Genomic DNA, 24,021 nt, shown 5'->3' on the forward strand with positions numbered 1-24,021 from the left:
AACTGCGTTGTCAAAATAACAGCAAACTTAATTAACCTTGGTTGTCCAGCTTCCAAAGTTCTCTAAATGAGGAAAAGTTGTCTGTCAAAGAGTAGTCAGTAAGACCACCGTAATACACTTTACTCAAGAACCAAGATAGCATGGGTGAAATGCAGTCAAAATCAATACCCCCTTCTGTGGGCAAATTGCTCTAGTTGCCAGAGAGGGTGACTCTTATCTGTAGAGACCTGTATTTCATAACAGAGTGCCTTTGCATTTGTTTTTGCTTCCTTTAATGCAAAACATTTTCCTGTCATAATTACTGCTTTTACAGTTTTGATAAGGACAAGTGGAAGGCTTTACTGTTTCCCTTCTTTCATTTCATTGGGGTGCTAGGTGCTAGATTGTTTATACCATGGGTCAAGTCCTGGTCTCCAGCTCTCTTCTTCTACCATTCTGTTCTTCTCCACTAAATAATGCCATCTCTGCAACTTTTTTAATCACAGGAACTTTGGATATTAACAATGGTCCTGTTAATGTTTTATTTCGTATTCCAGTTTCATACTGCAAATATTCTGGGGAAAAAGCCATAAAGAGAGAAGTGAGAGCTGGAGCATTCTCTCTTTCTGCTGAAGCTTGTTTTAATCACCAGAGTGAGCCAGCAACTAACATTTTCAATATGATGGCTTAGAGCCCATAAATGAAAGGGCTGAAGAGCAGAAGAGACCAATAGACTTTCTTATGCTGCCCCCTGCTCTCTAGTATATACATTTTTTAGTTTTTTTTTTTTTTTTACACTGAGCTACCTGATGTAAACACAGCCACTGGCCTGTGCAGTGAGCCCTCCAGCTGGAGATGACTTCCTTGGCTCTTGAAGTTCTGGAAGGGGTTTAGTTTGATCCTTACCCTTCTTCTGTCCTCCATTGTAATACAGTAATTATACCCACAACTTAGACTTACTGGCCAAAGGGAAGATTAACATAAAGTGTTGACGAGAGTCATGTTTCCCTTGGGACAGAGAAGTGTTCTGAGAGGAACTCCTTTTCCTCCATTCCACTATTTCCATTTATTTCCATTAGTTTTACAGAAAAAGCAGTCCTACCTTCTCAGTGCCAGTAAATTCAGTGAAGATACAACTTGATTAAACTAGGAACAAATGTATGGAAAGAAATTAATTGGGAAAAATTAGTTGCTATATTTTTGTTGTTTAAAATTATTCTAATATTAAAAGAATAAGTAACAAATTTTTTATATGGCCGGTGGAATTTTGGAATTTACTGCCTAGCTAGTGTTTTTGGTGTGTAAATTTATTTAGATTTAAAAAAAATCAGATTTCTGTATTGATAACCAGTATCTAGAGCTAGCAAGAAGGCAGCAAATTTCAAGCTTCATTCTCTATTTGTTAAAGACACATATGAATTTTACAGTATTAGAAAACAATTGAATTTTTTTTTCTTATTAATCTTCTTACAATTTTTTTTTCTAATTTGGATTCTACTGAAGACATTTTTTGGAATATAAGCAACATGAGCAATTCTGGACAGAGGTTTCTTTGGTTTAAGTATAAAATTATTTAGAAAGATATCCAATCCAATTGAGAAATGAATATTTGAGCTTTTTTTGATCTTTATTTGTAGAAGGCAAATGCCAAGCTTCATAGAAGTCAGACTGCATTTTAAAATTAATCCTGTTCCAAGGCAATGAATTTTTATTTGAATATATTCAATGAAACCCCATTTATGTAGATCTTTTCAACCTAGAAATTCTACAAAAATTAATCCTTTTGAAGTTCCAGTAAAATGTAAATCCTAATTCACTAGTGAGGTAGAAAGGAGTTTAAGTTTCAGTACAATAGTTTGTACATCACAAACTTGTCTTTTTTTTTTTTTTCTTTTAAAATTTATTTTCATGACTGAATTTAGCTCCATCTTGCTGCACTGATCCTATTTTCCAATGGCAAAAACATGGTCATGAATTCTTGCATTTATTTTCTGGAGGCTGGAATCCTTCTCAGGATATGCCTGAAGCACATGTCCTATATTAAGCCAAATAAAATTAAATGTATCCTTAAAATTAAGCTGGTGCTTATTCTTTGCTTAATAAAAATTAATTAAGCATGTGTTAATTATTTACTGGGATTGAAGTCTGCTTGCTGAGTTAGAGGATAGACTTTTTGGATTAGTTTTTAACAGTCCTCTTCATAAAAACACAGATGGAGCATTCAAATGTCCTGATTGCTCACATGTTCTCATGATCTGTAGCCAGGATCTGGTATGGATTTTTTTCAATTCAGTCAGAACAGGACTTCATCTGGAAAGGAGCAGATGGAAGGAAGGGAGGGGATCCAAGTTTTTAATCCTTTTTTCCTTTTTTTCTTTTCTGAACAGATGTTGTTGAGATGATCGAGCTACAGAGCCACAAATCCAACCAAAAACTGGGTAAAGAAATGTATACAAACATATGTTGATACTTGGTACATGGTTAATCAGGCAGGCTACAGTCATCTACTGCTGACATGAATATCTCCCTCTCATTTAATGGAGATGCCAGGATTTTTAGGGCTACTGTAGAAGAATGATTTAATTTTGTGTGCTGTTTTGATTTTTTATTCACTCAAGAGAAAAGATAACAACAACAGTCAAAATTACTTTAGTAACAGTTAAATGGTTCAGCACAGGACCTGGAAGCTGGTAAACAACAAACTGAAAATTATGTGGAAGAAATTTTACCAGAATTATGGGGAGGTTATGGCATATGGCTCAGGTTCACAGCCTTCAGTCTGGGGCCATAATTTCACTGACAACTGTCAGGTGGGATAATAAATAAATGGAAAAATAATTGCATACTATAGGATTTGCTGATGATTTAAGGAGCAGTATTTTCCTGATTAGTAATTTTCATAAAGATAAGGCTATAACATTAGAACTATGCTGATCTTGCCATGGTGGTCATGATAAAGTAATTCTGATTTTGTCAGTGATATATTTATTGCCTCAACATCTTTAAAACCAAAATTCATTACTTTGATGACAATTCCTTCAAAGTAAAGTATAAATGAGATGTCTCACTTTATTTTTTTGCAAAACTCATCAGTTAAATTAAATATATGTAAAACTTTGAAAAAGTTACTAATTCCAGTTTATTAAAGCTTCTTCTACATAGTAACTTCCCTGTTGAAATTTAGTAATTATGAATGAAGGGGATCCCAGCAGGCACCTGATTTACATTTGAAAACTCAGAATTATTGCTCTACAGTAAAACATTGTGCTATGTAATATAAGTCAAAGGACGAACTGTACAGCAATAGTTCTGTTATCTTGTCTGGGAAGATCAGAAATGGAGTTCAGGCTGAATGGGACAGGTTGTTGTCACTTACAAACAGTTATTACTGCAATATCCATGGCCAAAAGAAACAACATAATATGGAGAATACTCACACAAAATCAGTATTTACTCTTTTTTGAAAAAATGCCTCCAGATCCTTAGAATGGAAAGCATCTAACTGCAAAGCAGTATAGTGTATGTATGAAAAGATTCTGGTACAATCTAGGTCATATCTGACTGACCATATAGGATAAACTCTCCTTAATTTCTTGAACTATAAAAGAAAATAATAACAGTCTACATAAAAGATGTAAAATTTTGAGGTTTTTATAAATACAGAAGGAAGAAAATCACCATGAATACTGAAGAGTCCATACTCATTAATTTCTGTTCCTGACAAAACACCCTTAAATCTAAAACAGTTCAACATCAGGATTGCCTAGAAAATATTTTTGGGATCACATATAAACATAAAAAAAACCAAGGTCAGAGCAGCCTTCTCATAATACATGGAAATTATCTGATTTGACATATTTCAGGCCTCTTGTCTTTATGGAGTTTGGTATTTTACCAAGACTGTGAAGTACGTCATGGACACTCATTAGAAATGAAGGGATTTAAATGCTGAATACAATAATTAATTTTATGAAACTGTCATAAAGGTACATGAATATGACAGCTTTCTTTAGACAAGGTATAAGACTTTGCTTCCATCATGCCATATGTGAAATTGTGGACTCCATCAAAACCTGTCTATGTATCTAGCATTTTATAAAGAGGCCCTTACCCTTGTACTGACAAGATACCAGAAAGAGACAGAAGTAAGGACAGCTGACAAAATAAACATTTAATGGAAATTATGGTAGCCAGAAAAGACATTTTTAAGTATTTATCTAAACCAAATCTGCAATTTCTGGACTTTAAAAATACATAGTAAAACTCTCTGTAGGAAAATTGGTGAAAAACAAGGACTCAAGGAGAAGGAAAGAATGGAAACTAAGGACAGCCTACTGAAAGCTATTAGCATAAAGGATTTAGGACCATAACTTTATCAGAATTGAAGCCCAGAGACACACTTATTTCACAAGAATGAAAGAGAAGGCTACATGACACATGGGCTGTAAGAAGAATATAAGGAAATGAAAGATACAAGATGCAAAGCATTTTGGCTCAATTCTAAGATCATATAAATTTGTAGAGCTCCTAGCAGGTGATCAAACTATCAGAAAAGACAATGACAGAATTACAGAATTACAGAATATTGGAGGGATGTCTGGAAATCATCTCATTCAATCTCTAAGAAGAAAACAAAAAAACTCAGAATGTACAACAGAATCCCTGTTGCAAAGAAGTGGGAAAAAAAGAGAAAAAAGACAACACAGTACAAGTGGAATAGATGGGCAAGCATGGTGATGCACTAAGATTTTAGCCTTTATATTTTTCAGATCCTGTGCTGCATTAGTGCATAACTCTAAACTTCATATAAAGTGTTAAATACTGTCTTCACAGTGTGGTCAGACAAAACAATTCCTCTGGGCCTGGAACCAAAGGACACTCAAAGGACACTCTACAGCCAGAGGCCCCGAAAAGTATAAACATAAGTGAATTGGGGGGTTGCAGGGGGGGAGCAGGGGCAGGGAGAGTGAGCTGGGGGAATATGGCTTCATTACCTGAAGCAGGAATTAGACAATTAACCTCTGATATGCAAACAGACCAAACTTTTATCTGTCTGAAAAACACATGACCATTGTCCATCTTGGGTGTAGTCTCTGTCAGGCTTTTGACTGCTCAAGGTTTATCTATTGAAAGCCTTTAATAAATACCCACTTTATTCTCTTGACTGTGTCTAGCCTCTGTTCTAGGTAGCCACTCCAAGGCATCAATGGGATGAAGAAAAGAATAAACATATTGATAGCAATAATGGTGTCAAAAGCTTTTTAATGGGATAAAAGGCAATCCAGAACAGGTTTCTGATTAAGATGTTAGCAGTAATTCAAGTGGAAACAGAACAAGAAGCTTCCAATGCAGTTACAATAAATTGTCTAAATAGTTCCATAATATTACCAGAAAACATTATGATGTGAATAGAACAAGGCTGAACTCACTCAACAGAAAGATGCTGCTTTAATATTGCATTTATCAAAAGGACAAATCATATACATTCCAGACAATTTATCAAAGGCAATGTGTAAAAGACTGAATGTTACCAGGATTTTTGTGCTCTAGTTTTGAGGAAGAAAGTAGAAAATGAAACACAATCATAAAACTGAAATAAAATTTCATTTCACTTTAAATTTATCTCCAGCCAAGAACATGTTCATAGGCATTAGGCATCAATCATACGCTGGTAAACCAAACAGTTCTGGTTTGAAATCTTCCATGGACTTCAGCACCAGTGTTGCCTCCTTTTTAAAATCTGGACCTAAATTTTCATCTGGAATCATAACTGCTTGCATTCCTGCTGCTCGGGCTCCTTGGACTCCCTGTGGTGAATCTTCAAACACAAGACACTGAAAAACAAGAAGGTGAGGAGAAAAAAATAATTATAATGTTACTATGAATTTCTAATGGCTTGTTTTAAAAGAGAGAATGATCCTGAATGAATCTTGGTAGGAAAACTAAATTTCGTTCTTGTCTTAGATACCCCTAATTAGAAGGAGAGCAAACCTCTCAGTTTGAACATCTGCATGGTAATTAACCTTTAATTAATTTCAATTCAAAAAACATCAATACACTTACTTAAATCCCAGAAAGTGGTTATCCAGATGTTCCTAAGTGCTTTAATAGGGACGTGTTTAATCACAAGCTTAAAGCAAAATTAAGCAAGTGCCTAAATAAGCAGGCAATTTAACTTTTCCAAACCAATTTTAAAACCTGCAAAATGGCAAAAGCAGTGCTTCCACTCACAGGTTTGGCATTTCCTACATGCACAAGGGATGGGAGCACTAAACTACCTAGGTCAACAGTAGAACTTAAAATGAGCAGAGACAGACACTACTTATCTGAAGAGCACTGCCAAAGTCATACTCTATTTACTTAATTCTTCCGAATCAATGATGAGAAAGAAAACAAGCAATTCTATTGGAAAGTTACATTTATAGAAGAAAGAGTTTAGTCAGGTAAAACTTCCATGCCTTACAATAGGCACAGTCATTCCAGATTGCAGTTTGGAAGCAAAGCTAAAATTTTTAAAAACAATGATACATTCTTTATGTGGATTTTTAAATTTAATGTGAGAATACTGAATAATAAAAAAATAAACATATAAAAATTATATGGTCTGAAATTTTATATAATGAAATACAATGTTTCCGGAGCTCATTCCAGAATTTATATAATGAAGCATCTCTTCCTGCCTCTTTCTGTCCATAACCTGCAAATTCAATTTGGATTTTTGGTCATGGATAACCCAAAGCAACTTTTGGCATCCAAAGACCTGAAAAATTCTGACCTATACTAACACATGGTTTCTAACACTTCTCCAAGTCATACTGCATTTATTATCAATATTAGCACTACTACTATTACTAATGCCAAAATCACTGTGACAAGTGATTTTAGTAATTGAAAACAGATGTTGGGATGGTTAGGGCAATTTTCTTTACATATAGAATTCAATGCTCTCAGGCACATGGTGTGATTCCTGAGCCTGTCCTGTGCAGGGCCAGGAGCTGAACTTTGATGATCCTTGTGAGTCCTTTCAAACTCAGAATATTCTATGATTCTAAGAACATACAACATCATCAACTGAAAAAGAAGAAAGAAAGAAAGAAGAAAGAAGAAAAGAAAGAAGAAAGAAAAAGAAAAAAAGAAAAAGAAAAAAGAAAAAAGAAAAAGAAAAAGAAAAAAGAAAAAGAAGAAAGAAGAAGAAGATGAAGATGAAGATGAAGATGAAGATGAAAAAGAAGATGAAGAAGAAGATGAAGAAGAAGATGAAGATGAAGATCAACTGCACCTTTTAGGTTCTGAAACACACAACCATTTCACTGCACAACATAAAGAATGCACAATGTTTGTTCTGTCTGTGCTCTAAGGGAACCAAGTTGCAACTTGCAAAAGTTTTATTACACTCAAAGAAAAAAAATTTGCAATATGTATAAAATGCATATATATATACACCCATCTATGGCATATATGGACTGTGGAAGAAAAAATGAAAGAACCCTCCTCTGATTTCCTTTCTTTTTAAAATATTGATTCTTGCCTTTCCATATATCAGCAACAACTTGGAGTTTTTGAAGTGAAAAGTAAAAGGTGCTTTCTACCTTGCATGTAATAAAGTAAAACCGAATTAATTTTTTTTAGTGAGCCAAAGGAATTACAGCAATGTCTTTTGTGTTCATTTCCTTCATATAGTCACTGCATTCCCATTTGAACAATGTGATACTTTCAAAAGTTGATCATTATCAAATGATAATGATAACAAATATGTAACCAGCAGATCCTGGAAAGCTTCCTACAATTGCTATTAGAATGGAAGCATGGCTCTACCTATAGGTTTTGTTCTTAACAATAAGAAGTTCATGACCTTAAGCACTCTGAGGACAATAAATGAAACTCTGACAGGCTTTGCTTTTTGAAGAATAAGCTTAAATGTTGCACGAAAGAACATTATCAAGGCGTTTCAGAAACATATTCTGATCCAGCTCATACAAAATAATGTACTTCACTGTTCTGCCTTGGAAGACCTAACTGACTTCCATGATATCACCAAGCTACTGTATGAGAGGAGCAGATGATTATGGAAGGCAGTATGCATAAAGAAAAGGAACATAAAGAAAAGCATTCCCTGGAACTCGACACAATTAAAACTCTTAATTACCAAAGAAACCAGGCAAATGACCCATAATTACAGTGTCTTGCATGTTACAGGAAATAAGTGTACTAGGTCTTCCTTAAATCTTTCCTTTTACTGAAACTTATTGTCAACAACATAGTCATATTTTTAATGGATGACAAAAGGTTTACAGAGGTTCACACACGAAATGGATTTATTAATACATAGAGATGTTATAAACTCTTCACTGTCCTGGACTACCCACACACTAAATTTAGAGATATGAAAGCAGCCAAGTTCTTTTCCATTTTGCATAAGTATTGCAACATCAGCATCACTCCAACTGAGAGACAGATGAGATTTATACAGACTTCAGCTGAGATTCTGGCTGCTTCTGTGCATTATTTCTAAAACTTGTGTCACTGATCAATACTACTCCTATGAGATCTCTCAAAAGGTCATACTAATATAGGACAGTTTTCACTTTGGAATGAACTAAATGCTTTAAAAAGTATAGCAAAGTGTATTAATTTATATTTTAGTCTATGAATCTAGCAAAAAATAAATCATGTAACCAGAGGAAGAAATAATATTACTGGAGCACCTCATTACCTCATCCTCCTATACTAAATGCAAGAATATAAGAAAAGAGTGTTAGTTAAGCTCTTGGTATGTACAGTAGGCCCTCTCTACCCTATACTGCAAAAGCCTGGATGGAATAATTATGTGACTAACAGGGATATCCATAAGTGTAACTGTAGTTAGTGATAATGAAGAAGGCTGGAAGGATAAAAGATTACAATCAGTTTTAAAATTAAGATTTAGGAAGACCTGTGAATATAATATATATGCATAGGAACTGCTTATCTAACAAGTATCCTTGACCACATATGACACTACTATATCAGCTGTAAAACAGACTGAAGGATGAGACTAAAGATACCATGATTTATACACACAGAATTCATCTGCAAGTTTAACACTACCATCCATTGTTCTATAAGGAAAGAATGAAAAGGAAGTTTTCATCACCTGTCCACAAATGACACAGAAACATTTGGTATCAAAATGTGACACATTATGTTTTGGGCTTCTTATGGATTGCATCTCATACTCTGTAGCTTCTTCATTTTTAATTGATGTTTTTCCCCTTCCTAATCTAATCAACTGGTCAAAATAAAGTCTTCTGTAAATGTTTAAGGACTAATTAAAATTTCATTCTATCTAAGGACTAATTTAAATTTCACTACATCTCTAAAAAAAGCCCCAAGACAGGCTGCAGGAAGAAATTCACCAAGTACAGCCAGGTCACATGGATATCAGAATGACAGCTGGTTTTTGTAAACCAAGAGGTGCTCAGGCCTTCCACTTCTACAGATAACTTGCAGACTGTTCATTGCCAGAAGTGTTTTTACCATTTTCTTTGTGAAAAACTAGCCCATACTACTTGGTTAAAATTCAAAACTAAATAGCATCAAAGAAGTAACTTACCAGTCTGAAAGGTATTACTACTGCAATCATGGCTTGTGGTTTGTCCAATAACTTTTGTAATTTTTCCTCGCTAAATTTTTTTTAAATTTTCAAAATAATTCCAGCACTAAACAACTCTGTTAGCCAGGTGAGTGACCCAGAAATTTTTAAGAACTATAATATAATTCAGAATACAACACAGATCCATCCATATCCCATACAAAATACTGAGATGCTTAAAAGGGGCTATTTGTCATTTATGGGAGGTGGTGGAAACTCACAAAAAGAGAAAGAGGAAACAACAATTTTAACATCATAATACAGATGCTGGGCTATTTTTTAACTCAGCTTATATTTTCTTTTTTCTTATGTTTTCACTGTCCAAATACCTGAAACAAGAGGTAAATGTATTTCTGGGCGACCCATTTACCATCAGAGTTACTTAAACTTTATTGAATTAATCCATTTTAAGCAGCTGCATTATTTGCAGTTATGGTCTCCTACTGTGTTAATTCTCTGATAAATTAAGAAAAAAAAAATGAAATAACATATTTAATGTTTCTCTCCTAATCTTTGAACTTACACTCCTTCCAGAAATAGTTGGGAAAAATTCCAGTAGTGAATACAATAATAAATTACATTTCATTTTATTTTAAGGATGTGCCAATTTGACCAGCCAGGGATAACAGAATCATAATAAATATGCTGTTAAGAAAGTAATGCAGCTTACAGCCCCACAACTTGATTCCATTAAGGAAAAGGAGGAGTAAGCCAAGATGTTTTTAAATGCTGTAAGAAATGAATGAACTGGAAACTAAAAATCAGTGTAATTAAGCACCAGAATATTCAGAATACTAACTACAGCCACCATTCTTTATGAGTCAGTGATTCATATTAAGAACTGTTTGGAAATTACATGCACATATGCTTTTTAATTCAGATTTTTATTAACTCACTACTAAGAGTATGTTGCAGACCAATAGAAGAATCAGGTTATTTACCATAAAATGTACAAAACAAAAAATCATTAGCATAATTTCAAAAAGGAAAAAAGAAAACAAATGTGTTACATCTGCACATAATTAGATCACTCTGGGTTTCTAGCTCTCACATAAATGCCACTTTACATTTCAGACCACACCAGTAGTTCCTCTCTCACAAACCAGTTCATGGAACATTATCTCAAGAAAGGCCAGAAGGAATAAAATGGTTTGGAAGGAGAAGAAGGAAGAGAAATTTCATATTTCTTGCTTGTTTTCAAGACTCAATCAAATGAAAGAAAATGTTTCTGTGAGTGACAGTCAGGCCCAGACACAGCGGCTCTGTGAGGCAGGGAGAAGGTCAAATTTACATGCAGGGTTACTCTGATCATTCCAGATGGCTGGAGCACTCTTTTCACAGAGCACTGTGTGTTTAGAGGACAGCACACTGGGAACTTTGTATGGTAACTTGTGTTACAGGCCTCAAGAAATTCTCAGGCGTTTCTGAAACAGAGTCCAATTATCCCTGCAGCAGAAATATAACTCAATCAACTGCAGCTTGGATTAGCCATAGAAGGGTATTGTTCTTTAATGGAGAACACAAGGCAAATACTCAAGATGTCCTCTCCTGAGGCTACTCATATTGCATAACATGCTGGAGTTTTATGTCACTTATCTCTAAAACTGGCCTAAAAAGTAATTCTGTACAATGAAATAGTTAATTTGTGCTGCCCTCCCTTCCACAGAGAACTATCTTTATCACACCCAGTGACTTCTTTGACATGTAATACACAACACGTTCAAGGAATGCACCTTGCATGCAGAGCTCAGAACTGTAGGATAAAATACACGGAGTGGGTGCCTGAAGGCCATTTGGAAGCACCTTATTCAACACATGTCCAGCCAAAGGAGGCTGCCCAGGTCCTTGGCCAGGCGAGCTTTGAGCATTTTCAAGTATGCAGATTTCAGATTCCTCCTGGACACCTGCTCCCACATGGTGAAACCATATGGTGAAACCAGCCCTATGGTGGAAATGGTTTTCCAAGAATCTAGGAGTTTCTTGTGTTCTACCTTCTGCCTGTTGCTTACTGCAAGATTACTCTGCATCCTGGAAAAGAGGCTGGGCCCATTTGGTGAGCAAACACATCAGAGATAAAAGCCAGGTACACCCAAAGGAGGAAGTTTTGAAGCATCCAAATTCTAAGTCTTGAACTGAAACTGGAAGTAGACACAAAAAGTATTTCCTGAATAAAAGCAGTGAACTTTTTGCCACAGGGAATGTGGACAAACCCACAGGTGCAGGCTGCCAGAGCAGGTACCCTTCCTGTTTGTTTTGAGTAACTGGACACCATCACTTGCCTACAACTGCCTCAGCAGGAGCTGCAGAAGGCACTTGATTCTCATGGAGCAAGCTAATTTTTTAAAAATTTATTTTGGCAATAGTTTGTTTTTGTTCTATAATGCCTCCTTGACCAGTGTTATTTTCCCAAACAGAAAGATCAGCTTGCATAGTGAAATTTACATGAATTTGATCTAAACATTATTTAATGATTGTATAATCTTGGATGGAAGTGTTAATAACAGCCTACATATGCTTCAGACACAAGGTCATTTCCTAATTTCTTCAATAAAGAGAGAAAGGGTCAGAAAAGGCATTAACCTTTTAACAGGTTTTCATTGGGAGTGCAAAAACGTCATGGAAAAAGGTCCTTTTTTTTCTATTCAGTACAAGCTTCTCACTGAACTGTACAGACGAGTGTCACCAGTCTGGAGTGACTTGGTGAGATATAGCTGCATTACACTTTAACTCTTCCTGATCAGGAAGAAAAGAGCCTTTCTCTCAAAATTCAAGGCTGAAAGTTATTGTAGAAAATATTTAAGATTATTAGCATAAAACTCCAAGCACAAAGTCAGAAAACTACCACCTTTAAATAAAACAAACAAAACACTAACAAAATTCTACTAAGTATTTTCTATGTATTTCAACTCCAGGGGAAAAAAAGCCCCAAACCACATTAAAAATGGCAATTTTCTCTTCTCAATATAGATTTTCAGAGGAAAGTGGAGAAGAATGTACAAAACTAAGTTAGAAAAAATATTTACTCCTAAAGTTAAGAGGAATATAAACGTTCCTGTTGGGTAGTATCTGAATCATACAGGTTCATCCCTTTAACCTACCATCTTTTACCTGGCATGCCTATAGCAGACTGCACATGTAAACCCACAAAACAGCTGTGCAAGTATTTATAAATGTGCTCCTTCAACAGTAGCCCACCTGTGGCCATTGGGTTATGGTAAGGAATGTCGTAATTCCAGATTTTATTTTTGCAACAGCAATCTAAAAATATCACATCTGAAATGAAAAGCCTCATTACATCAGTAACTGGATCTATTTAAGTAACTGTCCTGTGATTTCAAAAGATGATTTCTCAGCCTCTTGGTTTGCACAGCTGCTTTGACTCTGCAAGAAAATGAAACTCAGAACTCAAAATTTCTTTCATAATTCTTTTTACCTAAGAAATTGTTTCAGTCTGCTAAATACAATATTTCTAAAAACTTTGAGCTCTACCACCAAAAGTAAAAGAATTCATTATAAAACCCCTATTTCTATATGCCCTATGTATCATATAGCTCCTTTTAGAACTATTTATTATGAGAAATAATTAATTCAATGGACCCACTCTCCTAACCCTGAATGAGGGATTAACTGTAAGTGCACTCAAGTTCCACTAGATCAATACAAGTATTACTGGTAAAACCAAAATTTTTAATAAGAATGTTTTATGCATTAAGAGGAAAGTTTAAAAAAATAATATTTTATTTTAGATTCCAGTAGAGAAATTGTGTTTTTCACATTAATCTCTAACTTGTTTTTATCACCTTCTTTTGTTTATTTCAGGGAAGCAATAGTTACCTAGGTATTTTGACCTATGAAAAATACAGAGAAGAAAAGCCAGTGAATATCAAGCAGTTTTATGTGAGTCAACCATTAAAACAGGCTGCTCCTCTACAAAATTTCTTACCACTGTAAACTCCAAGCCTGAATATTTCTGTAAATAATAAAATTAATATACTCTTAAAAAATGAATGCACTTGTAGAAAGTTTTTGAAGTTTTAATCTCAAAATATTTCAACATGCTTTTGTTGAAATTCTCCTAATATGGTCTAGGTATTTTATATACCACATAGAAACACTTTTTAAAATGCATTGTTGACACACAGTTATCAAGCTGTCCCTATTTTTCTATTAGACCAGCTCTATCAGATAAGAGAATGCTAACAGTCACTCCAACCAAGGGCTCTTATTTTTGACTCAGGTATGCTTACAGGAAGAGTAACAGGTCCTTTTCCATGAAAGGAATAGGGTGTGCATATAAATAAATCCATAAGAGTAAACAATGAACAAAAATAGAAAAACGTGTTGATTTAACCCTGTGTATGTATGCGTCTGGATAAATACATGGTGTATATGGTCTCCATACAGATAGTCTCTCTGGGGCATAAGGCTTATTGAGTTTAAGAGATATGTTAGATCAGTAACTAATAGAGCCATGACACTGGCTTAACATGAACATTATTTTGGGTACACCAGCCATCATATCAGCAACTTGTTACTATGCTTCTCACACAACTTCTTCCCTAACTTCTTTTGGGTATTCAGTTCTTCAAAGAAAAAAGTTAATCAGTATCTGGGTTCTCATTAGCTTTTCTTAATATAATTTTTTATCTAAAAACACCTCCCATTCTGTATATTTCAACCACAAATAATGTTCAGATTCAACAGGGTATAAAGCTGACAGATGGCAGACTAATTCAAAAGGAAAACTACCACATACTTGCCTGTAAAACAACCTCTCATGGGCAAAGCCCTCAAAACACTTCATCAGGCCATATGCTTAAGTGAAAACTAGTTGCTCATCCAGCACAATATTAACTTTATATTAAAAATAAGAATCACTTAATGAATCTGCTGATCTGAAGTATCCTGCATTTGCTGACCTTCGACAGTTTGAGTGAGTCTTTAGAAAAGGGATGAGGGTGGCTAATTTCTCATTTAAGCTGCGTCCATGTCTCTGAAACTTTTTGAATTGTTACTCTAAAGCTTGTTGCCACATTATTTTGCTATGTAATTATTAACTAATTATTGCTTTTTAATGGACCCTACATAATATACATATATACACAGAAAATGTGCAAATGATACATAAGTATTGCATGGACTCAGAATCACATGATTCCAGAATGGCTGGTTATTGTATGGTGTTATCATGCCAAGGTTGTGGGTTTGATCCCTGTATAGGCCATTCACTTAAGAGGTGGACTCATGCTCCTTTTGGATCCCTTCCAACTGAGAATATTCCGTGATTCTGTGATTTCATGACTGAGATTGGAAGCAACCTCTGAAGGCCACTTGGACCAACCTCCTGCTCAAGCAAGGACACCTACAGCCCAGGACAAGGTCTAGACAGTGTTTGAGTATCTCCAAGGAGCGAGACTCTGCCACCTCTCTGGGTAACCTGCAACAGTGCTCAGTCAACCTCATGGGGAAAAGGTGTTTCCAGATGCTCAGAGGGAACCTCCTGTCTTTCAGTTTGTGTCCACTGCCTCTGACCACTGAAGAGTGCCTGGCTCTTTGCATTCTCCCTTCAGGTATTTACTTGCATTAATGTTTCCCTGAGCCTTCTATTCTTCAAGCTCACTTTGCCTTTCCTTAAATGTGATATGCTGAAATCCCTTAATTATCTTGGTGACCCTTTGCTGGACTCACTCCAGCAGCTCAATGTCTCTTGTACTGGGAAGTGCAGAACTGCTCCCAGTATTTTCCCAGTGTGGTCTTACCAGTGCTGAGTAGAGGGGCAGGATCAATTTCCTCAATCTGCTGGCAAGACTCCTCCTCATCAGCCACCTTAGCTGCAATGGCACATTGCTGGCTCATGGTCAACTCAGTGTCCACCAGACATTGTAACTACCTTTTTTTCTGACCACAGGAAAGAAATAAATTGGGTTTTCTTTCCTGTTCAAAAATGTGCAGCTAGATTCATTGCAGAGACAGACAGCACTGTAATGGAACTTGTACATTTAAAGGTCTGAATGAAAAATGTGAAAAATACAGACAAAATTTAATGCTAAGTGACCATTAGAAAACCTATGATGAGAATATGAAGCACTCCATTAGGAAGTGTCCCAGACACCCCAAAACTGATATAAACACATTTCTTCATAGTTAAATCAAAGACAAATTGCCTTCTCTGCAAATGCCTGCAGTCAAATTACAGAGAAGCACCTGAATGAGAGTTAATGTGTTTATAAGACACACTTGTTTGGAAAAAAAAAAAAAATCTGAGTTTTCTCTGTGTAAACACAGTCCACTCTACTTTTCTTCTATTTAAAAATAAATTAAGTGTATTTATGCACTAGTTAAACTACCATGGCATACTGGAGAGAGCAATTTTACATTGCTCTAACCATGAAAACACATGACCTGAAAGAAAGTACCTCTAATACAATCAGTTCAGAAATAGACACCGAGATATTGCCAAGATTCTGGATAAACTGACAAGCAACTGAGTGCTACAAACAGCATTTTACTGATAACTTGGAAGCTTCAGCACCCAGACTTTATAAAAAGATTCCCTAGGGAAACCAGACTGCAGCTGGTGTGTCAAGGTGAAAAAGTATCTCTGCCATACAGTCCACTGAATTATATGTTCTGGCTACCAGGTAAAATATGCTGTGACTAAAAAAAAAAAAAAAAAAAGAGGACATGCTGCCTGTCAGATGAACAAGCAAAAGAGAGTCTTAAACTTTCTGATTCAGCCCACCAGGAATGCTGCAGGTGTTTTTTTTTTCCCCTACTTTTGTTTTTTTTAAGAAGCTGTAGTGATCTATTATATTCTATTTTTATTATATTTCAAGTCTTTTTTTATTGATTCCAGCTGACTCTAGTGAGCATATAGGTAAGATTCATCATTGAATGGAAAAATTTGATAAATCAAATAGCAAATATGTCTAAAGATTGAGGACTGAAAATCTCATCCACACATAAAGACTGACCCTGGGATTTATGTTCTGGGTCTGCAGATCTTGAAGGTGTGGCTAAAAATACCTGTTTTATAGTCTTCAAAGGTTTGTAAGTTCTAGTCTTAGCAAGCAGAACAGACACTAAAAATTCTTTTTACTCCATTGACCCTGCATCTGCAGAAAAAAGACACTTCAACACTTTTAAAGCCATAGAAAACAGCCTCCTCACTGACAACAAAACTAGGAATTTAACAGGTAGTTCTACTAGATAGCAAGATGATGGATTAAAACTAGAAGGAAACAATTACTCTCTCTAGAAACACTGTTATTATATGCTCAAGTGGGTTATATTTTAACTTTGTTACAAAAAGTAACAAGAAACAAATCTTACAAAATCAAGTGACAATTACCCTTTCGGCTAGTCCACATAGATACACAGTATCTTACACCTTGATGAAAAGCAAAGATGTTCTCATGACACTCAAAATGCGTTTCTAAATCAGATGTTCCGGTGCTTTGCAGTGGTAGTGCAACAGGCTTCCAGCCTAGGTTCTCTTCATGTTTTTCTACTTTCCCTATCAACTAAAAAAGTTTTCTCTCTGCTTTGGTTGCCTTCCTGACTACCTTCCTTGAAGAAAAGGAACACAGTTCAGGTAGGCTGATCTTAACTAATAAGAATCTCTCCTTCCAAATACTCTGTGGTTATTAAAGATCATATTAATACTTTTTCAAAGAGCATGTATGGAACATAAGCATTAAAACTGACAAGTTTCTACAGAGAGGGATCTGAACATTTTCATATGCAGAAATACATATATATATATGCACACACACATTCATTTATGTGATAGAACTGTACAGGGGAAGAAGAATGGCATAAATAAGAAGGACAGATGGGGGGAGCCTGGAACACCCTGGGTCAGATGCTCCCAGACACACCCCAGCAGCCACACACCCCATCAGCCTACCAGAAGTTCATTCCTGTGCTGCCTGATGGGGCAGGATGAGCCCCAGCAGCCCTGTGAGGCCCTGGTCCAGCCACTCCTGGTGCCACAAGGCCAGAACCACACAGACATGCCAACAGGAGAAGCTCCATGGGTCAGAGCACCCTGTGGGAATGTGAGACAGGAGGGGCTGGTGGGGTGTTAGCAGGGGCTGTCTGTTCTTGGCCATTCCTGCATCAATCTGTGTAGTCTGTCCTGTCTCCTCCAATTAAACTCTATTTCTAACAGTTTTTTGTTTACTGTTGTGCACAGACATGTGCATGGAGTGTCAGTCCTGCCATGGGACTAGGAGTCCCACGTGCCCACAGATGACAGCTGGGCAAGTGAGGGTGTGAGGGCTAGCAAAGAGCATGCTGGAGCAGCTGGCAAGTAGGTGAAGTATCCTGAAAGCCAGGCATGACCCTATTGGCAAAAGCACACATAGTCCTGGCACTTGGAGGGACAGGGTAGGCACAGGCAGCCTTGGCCAGCTGCTGTGAAGATTGTGGCATCTGGGGCTGTCCAAGAGATCTGTCTGTGTGCACAGGAGAGACTCTGTAGAATGACAGAAGAGCAAGACTGGGATCCAGGGACAACTGAGTACCTAAATCCACCTGCTGGAAGGATCCTCATTGCAGGGTGAATATAGGGTAGACTTATCTCATATGTCTAGGCATGAAAGTGACATGACAGTAACCCCACAAGATCAATGTAGGTCTGGTTTGAAAAAAATGATTTAAATTCTCTAAAATTCCTAGGGTTATTCATAGCTGCAAAGATTAATGGAAGGTGTCTACACCATGGACATGGGTACTTTCAGAAGAAATACAGCATTTTAAACATTTGCCAATTAAGCTGATTTTGGTTTATGTTTTCCACACCAAAAAAACAAACAAAACCCACCCGAAAAAGCCACACAAACTATGGAAGACCCACAGACAAAGGCTTTGCAAATAAAGTAAGAGCCATGGTCAATCTAAAGAATACTGATCCCTTTGCTGTATTTATAAAGAAATGCAAAAAGATAGTTGGCTTGTTTGGTTTTGTCAGACAACACAAGCTTTTAATATCTCTAGTCATTCAGATCTTTGACTAAGATTTATTAACCTGCCAAACAAAAGCAATTTTACAACATACACATCTGCAGTTCATTTCAGGACATTTACTGCTCTGTAAACAGAAAATCCAGATTCTGCTTAAACAATCTATTCCTTTTCTTCCTCTTGAAGCAAGAAGGAAGACACAGTAGTGAGAGAAATTCTAAGTGAAAAATAAAGAATTATTTAAAAACTTGTTTTCATAAATATATAAAAAGCATAAAGTTAGAAATTAAAATAGACTTTTATGGTGACTGCCTCAACTGAGAAAACATCCCCCACCCTTGGGTAGTATGGGGAGGGGAAGGGTAAACAGAATAGGGGCACAGTTCCATGCATATTTTGCATATTTTCTGCTATGCAGTGCAGCTCAAACTGCTGTGAGAGATGTTTAAAAAGGAGGCAGTTCATTAGGAGACTGAAACAGAAGGATCATGATACCTTACCTGGAACATGACCAGGTTATCCAATCTCCCTTCATAGAGAGAAACATGTGATGCTAGGGAATGGGTTACTGCTGTTTGGGGATAGAGCCTCCCCTAATAGCCTGACAAAGGGGAGACAGCCACAGCTCCATGCCCCCAGGCCAAACAGCAGCAAAGCTGAGCACATATCTCCCAGCAGGCACCAGAAAACACACACATAAATATATATATATCACTATATATCTCTATATATCTATATACACGCTCTTGTCTACCTTTGGGACTCTGTGCTGCCCTGACCATATGGAGATGGGCACCTGATGGATGATGACTTCTGTAACAGATGTGGGAACTGTTGGGAAGGAGAGACTTGGGATTCCTCACCTGCTGTCACCTCTCTCAGCTCTTTTGTGGGTCTGCAAACAAGCTTTTAACACAAACACCAACATCTGCATCTGGGAGCAGATCTTCCTTAGGATCCATCCAACGCTGTGCAAGTTTATGCATCACATGCTGCTTGATTCCTAACATGCAAGACCAGGAACCCAAGTACATTCTTTTACAAGTCTTTATAACCACAGCCTGACATGCCATACACTATGCTAAATATAGAAATCAATAGAAAAAAAATGATGCTCAAATCAGACATCCTATTTTTCCTTTCTTCTCAATGCTGCTATTATTCCAGTGTTCAGTTTGATCCTAAAGCAATACACCACAGCATGTCACATGCATTATTATGTCTTTATACTGCCGGGTAACTGAAATCCTTTTATTAAAATACAGCATTCTGTGATGGATTTCTTCATCCTTGGTCTGACATTGAGCCTGAAGCTCTTACTAGTAATCACTTTACACAAAGCAAGATCACATACTCAACTCAGACAGAGAAGCTAAGGACTCAATTGGCAGATTTTTAAAAATGGTGTGAAAGCTAGTGAGACTGAATTGTTCTAGCAAATAATAGACACATCTCAAAATTTCTGAGAAAAACTACACTTAAGGCCTTTTCTAAGTAACAGAACATTTTATTCACCATTCATTAGCACTGTATTATTTAAACAAAATCAGAGAAACAGGGAAGTTACTGTACTAAATATTAATCATCCTGAAGAAAATTAAGGCTATCACTTACTAATATCAGTTATAAAGAGGACCTGTAAATATGAAGATATCACTAAAACAGCCTTCCACCACCCTGCTCAAAGTCAACAATCATCCTTAAAGCCTTGATCTTCAACTAAGATTGCTAAGTTGATAGGGGGAAAAAAAAAATCAATTGACAGGAGAAAGGGACAGTAATAAATTGTCCAAACACTTTAGAATTACTAGTTAATGCAATACTAGGATAGAAGATGAAACTCCGTCATCAGTGTTCCTAAAGAAAACTTTACTTTGAGAGACATGCCAAAGCCCACATTTGCAGCTGATTCTTCTTTCCACTATCTTCATGAGGTTTTAAATTTAGACATGTAGCATCCTAAATATTTGAAGAGTTTTTGCTGTAATGTTAGGTCTGTCACATCATCTACCAATCCTCATGAGACAGAGTGCTTAAGCCTCAAAAAAATAAATGCTTTTACTATTTCAGTATATACATCATTAACTTATAGACTATTTCCTCATACTTCATCTACACTCCCTAAAAAATGCTTGAGAAAGCCTTAAGGACAAATGGGCTACTGCACACTATTAACTCTTTGTTATTTATAATGAAGGTATAGATATTACTTAGTGCAGTTACAAATTAAAGTTTTCATTTTCACCTTCAAGGCCCTATATTATCTTACCCACAATTACTTATGTCTTGCTTTTATTTCCTTCTACTCCCTAGACATCTTCTATTCTTTCACTTAATTGCATTCTTTATCTCTTTCTCCCACTTCCAGCTGTATGTCTTATATCATGCTGACCTCTGTGCCTTGTACAATCTTCATGCCTACATTCTTCATCCTTCTCCAGCAGTATATTTAAGAACACAGTCTTTCTGGAATCATTGGTACATGCTCTTCTTCCTCCCTTTCTTATTGCTGGGCTATTAGCTAAAATTTGTCTTGTTTAAATCCCTTTTGCTCCTTGTTGGACCAGGGCAGCAGAGAACACTGCTGAAAGCAGATTTGTCTGATTTACTTCTTATTTCTAGTAGGAATGACCTCTGTTAACTCTAACTCTGAGGAGAATTGAGGGACAATACTTGCCATCTAAATAAGAAATCGGAATCTTGTTCACTAAAAAAACCACAATGTTCATTAAATAAATTGCAATCACTGTGTCCTTATAGTGGTTAGTTTTTACAAGCTACATCTGTACTTCTTATAGTCTTGGATGTTTACATTTGTTTCATAGTGCTTCAAACAGAGCAGGCTCCATGCCTGTGATCCAGCATACATGAGTATGATGCTTTTTATCCCCTCGTGGTTTAATGCGTACTTAAATGTAAATATGATGACCACACTGAATAGCACACAAACATCTGGAAACCAGGGATGCATTCCCAGATGTAGTATTAGTCACAGTATGGTAGAGTCATAGCATCATTCCTGACTTCTAGAACACCTGACTACATGAATTCTACCTTTCCAAACTTCAAACACTTACTCTACACAATATAACTCTTCACAGAATTATCATATGACCATTGCACTAGTTTTCACTACAACTGAAAAAATATTATCTTCTGAGGAACATCTTTAAAAAACTGCTAACATTTTTTGCTGAAATTAAAAAAAAAAACTTTCAATGAAAATTTTTAGCCTGAAAATTTAAAAAATCACAACTGATATCAGTCCTCAAATGATATATTGTAGCTAATCTAAAGCTTGAAAATGCCTTTTACCTCAGATACAGGATCATCCTTTCTAAAATGAAAGGTTCTGGTTTAGTTTGCTTGGGATAACTGTATTATTGAAAGTGAAAAGCAGTAAGATAGGTCACATATTGTTATGCTGGAAGTGCCCATGGTACTTTTTAAAATTTTTTTGAAGTAGTATTTTGAGTCTTCAATAGTTTTGAAGTTCAGAACAATAGGCAATCTCTAATGTCTTCATACTGAGCTACAGGATGCAATAACATGTTCTGGAGGCAAATTGAATTGATCACTGTGACCAGGTGTCTGTTTGGGGTGAGAAAGAAGACAATTTCCTAATGGAGGAAAACATGTTCTGTAACAGAGGATATTTTCAGGATATTTCCAGTGGATGAAATCTCATCAACTACTCTTTGCTATTCAGCAAAACCTTGAGACTTTGAAGCAACTAACCTATGAAAGAGTTACTAACATCAAAAGCCATTTCCATTACCATGCCACTATATTAGAAAATACTTGCAGTTGTATTTTAAAATAATTCTGGTGCTATTTAGGGAAGTATTGACAAGTAATCCTTATCTCTATATTTAGTAAAATCTGCTGATTACAGAAAGTTTTGTAGGTCATCTGGGATAACTTCTGTAAGAACTTAGGAGTGACAAAGTAGTCTACTGAGCAGTGAAGTATCAAATTAAATGAAATGGTCAAGAAATGTGGCAGTACACAATAGCTGGAAGAAAATAAATGACATATACATTTTCTAATATTTGGTTGAAATACTGGACATCACTGTAAATGGCTCAGAGAAAACTCAGGACTTGGGAGACCAGCTCAGTGTAAACTTAGAGCTTGGATGATATTATTTATATTCACAGACATATATAAAATGGTCTCATCTGGAATGCTCTATGTACTTTATCCCACAGACACTACTCTATGTTAAAATGTTTTTGATTGGAAGAGTTGAAGAAATGCAATCAGAATGCTTATGAAGAGAAAAAAACCTCAAACAAATAACCATATCACTGCCCCCACCCCCACAAAAAATCCCAAACATAACCCTTTCAAATAGTGAGGTTTTGAACAGACTCTAAAGAGCTTAATTTATGGAGCAAAAAAAAAAAAAAAAAAGAGATGTGACAAGCAGCATTTACAATACTGAGTGGCAGATCAATTACTTCTTATCTTTCTCACTCATAACATATAAAAACTGACACTGGAACATAAGCAACATATACAGAATTCATTGTCCCAGGCACACATCAGTATAAAAAACCCCTACATATCCTGTGGAAGGGTTATCATAGCCTGTTTTGTCTGTTTTTGTTAAAAGCAACTTAATATGGGAGCAATAGAATTTAAGTGGATAAATTAACTCCCTCTAGCTAAAAGGCGATTATTAAGCTGTGATTATTAGCTGTCACCAGAGATGGTACCAAATAAGCTGGACACTGAATCTGAGCATGAACAGCAATTCCTGTATTTAGTATCATTTAGGCAAAAATGAAAAGTTTTATTTTTTTTTTTAATGGAACAGAAGGGCAGCATTTCTACCATTGCTTGGAATTGTATTCTACTTTAAATCAGAGTCACTCCAGTCTCACTGAAGTTTAACTTGAACTATTTTAGTCTTGGCTTTGAATTATGCTATTATTCTAAGAAAAAAGGTGCTGAAATGGAAATGCTAAGCATCCTTTTTTAGCAGACAAGTCTTCATATCTTCAGTTCTTTTGTATACTACAAGGTCTTTCATCTTTATAACACCTATCACAATAATAATGAAAAAAAAATCTCCAGTACTGCTTTATGGAGTACACTTTGTAATCACCTTCTAAGTGCACTTATTTCGTGATGCAGCAATCAGTCTGAGCAAAAAGTTTTGCCCTGTTTAGACTATAAATAATTTACCAGTGTTAATTGATGGTTCCATATGCAGGTTTTCTGCAATCATGCCAAAAAGACAGACTCTTACAAATTCTTTATCACAAAACAGAATAAGAACCCTATCATGTAATACCAGCTCTCTGAAAATTGCCTACAACCACATCTCCACAAAGAACAAGTAATTTAAACAAACTAAGAGGAAAAAAAAAAAAAAAAAAAAGAAACTCATCATTCCCCTGCCTTACTGCATTAGACCAACACATAGCTGACTGTAG

At 36.0% G+C, this 24,021-nt stretch overlaps 1 protein-coding gene across 1 annotated transcript in view; it reads right to left on the bottom strand.

Moving 5' to 3' along the window:
* Nucleotides 1-5,224: 5,224 nt before the first annotated feature.
* PUDP (pseudouridine 5'-phosphatase) overlaps nt 5,225-24,021 on the bottom strand; it is a 64,984-nt gene continuing 46,187 nt past the window's right edge. Inside the window, exon 4 of the mRNA XM_009085486.4 lies at nt 5,225-5,813. Coding sequence (XP_009083734.3) covers nt 5,637-5,813 — 177 coding nt within the window. The 3' untranslated portion in view covers nt 5,225-5,636. The remainder of the gene's footprint in view (nt 5,814-24,021) is intronic.

The sequence above is a fragment of the Serinus canaria genome, chromosome 1 (assembly GCF_022539315.1).
Source record: "Serinus canaria isolate serCan28SL12 chromosome 1, serCan2020, whole genome shotgun sequence".
Classification (NCBI taxonomy): Eukaryota; Metazoa; Chordata; class Aves; order Passeriformes; family Fringillidae; genus Serinus; species Serinus canaria.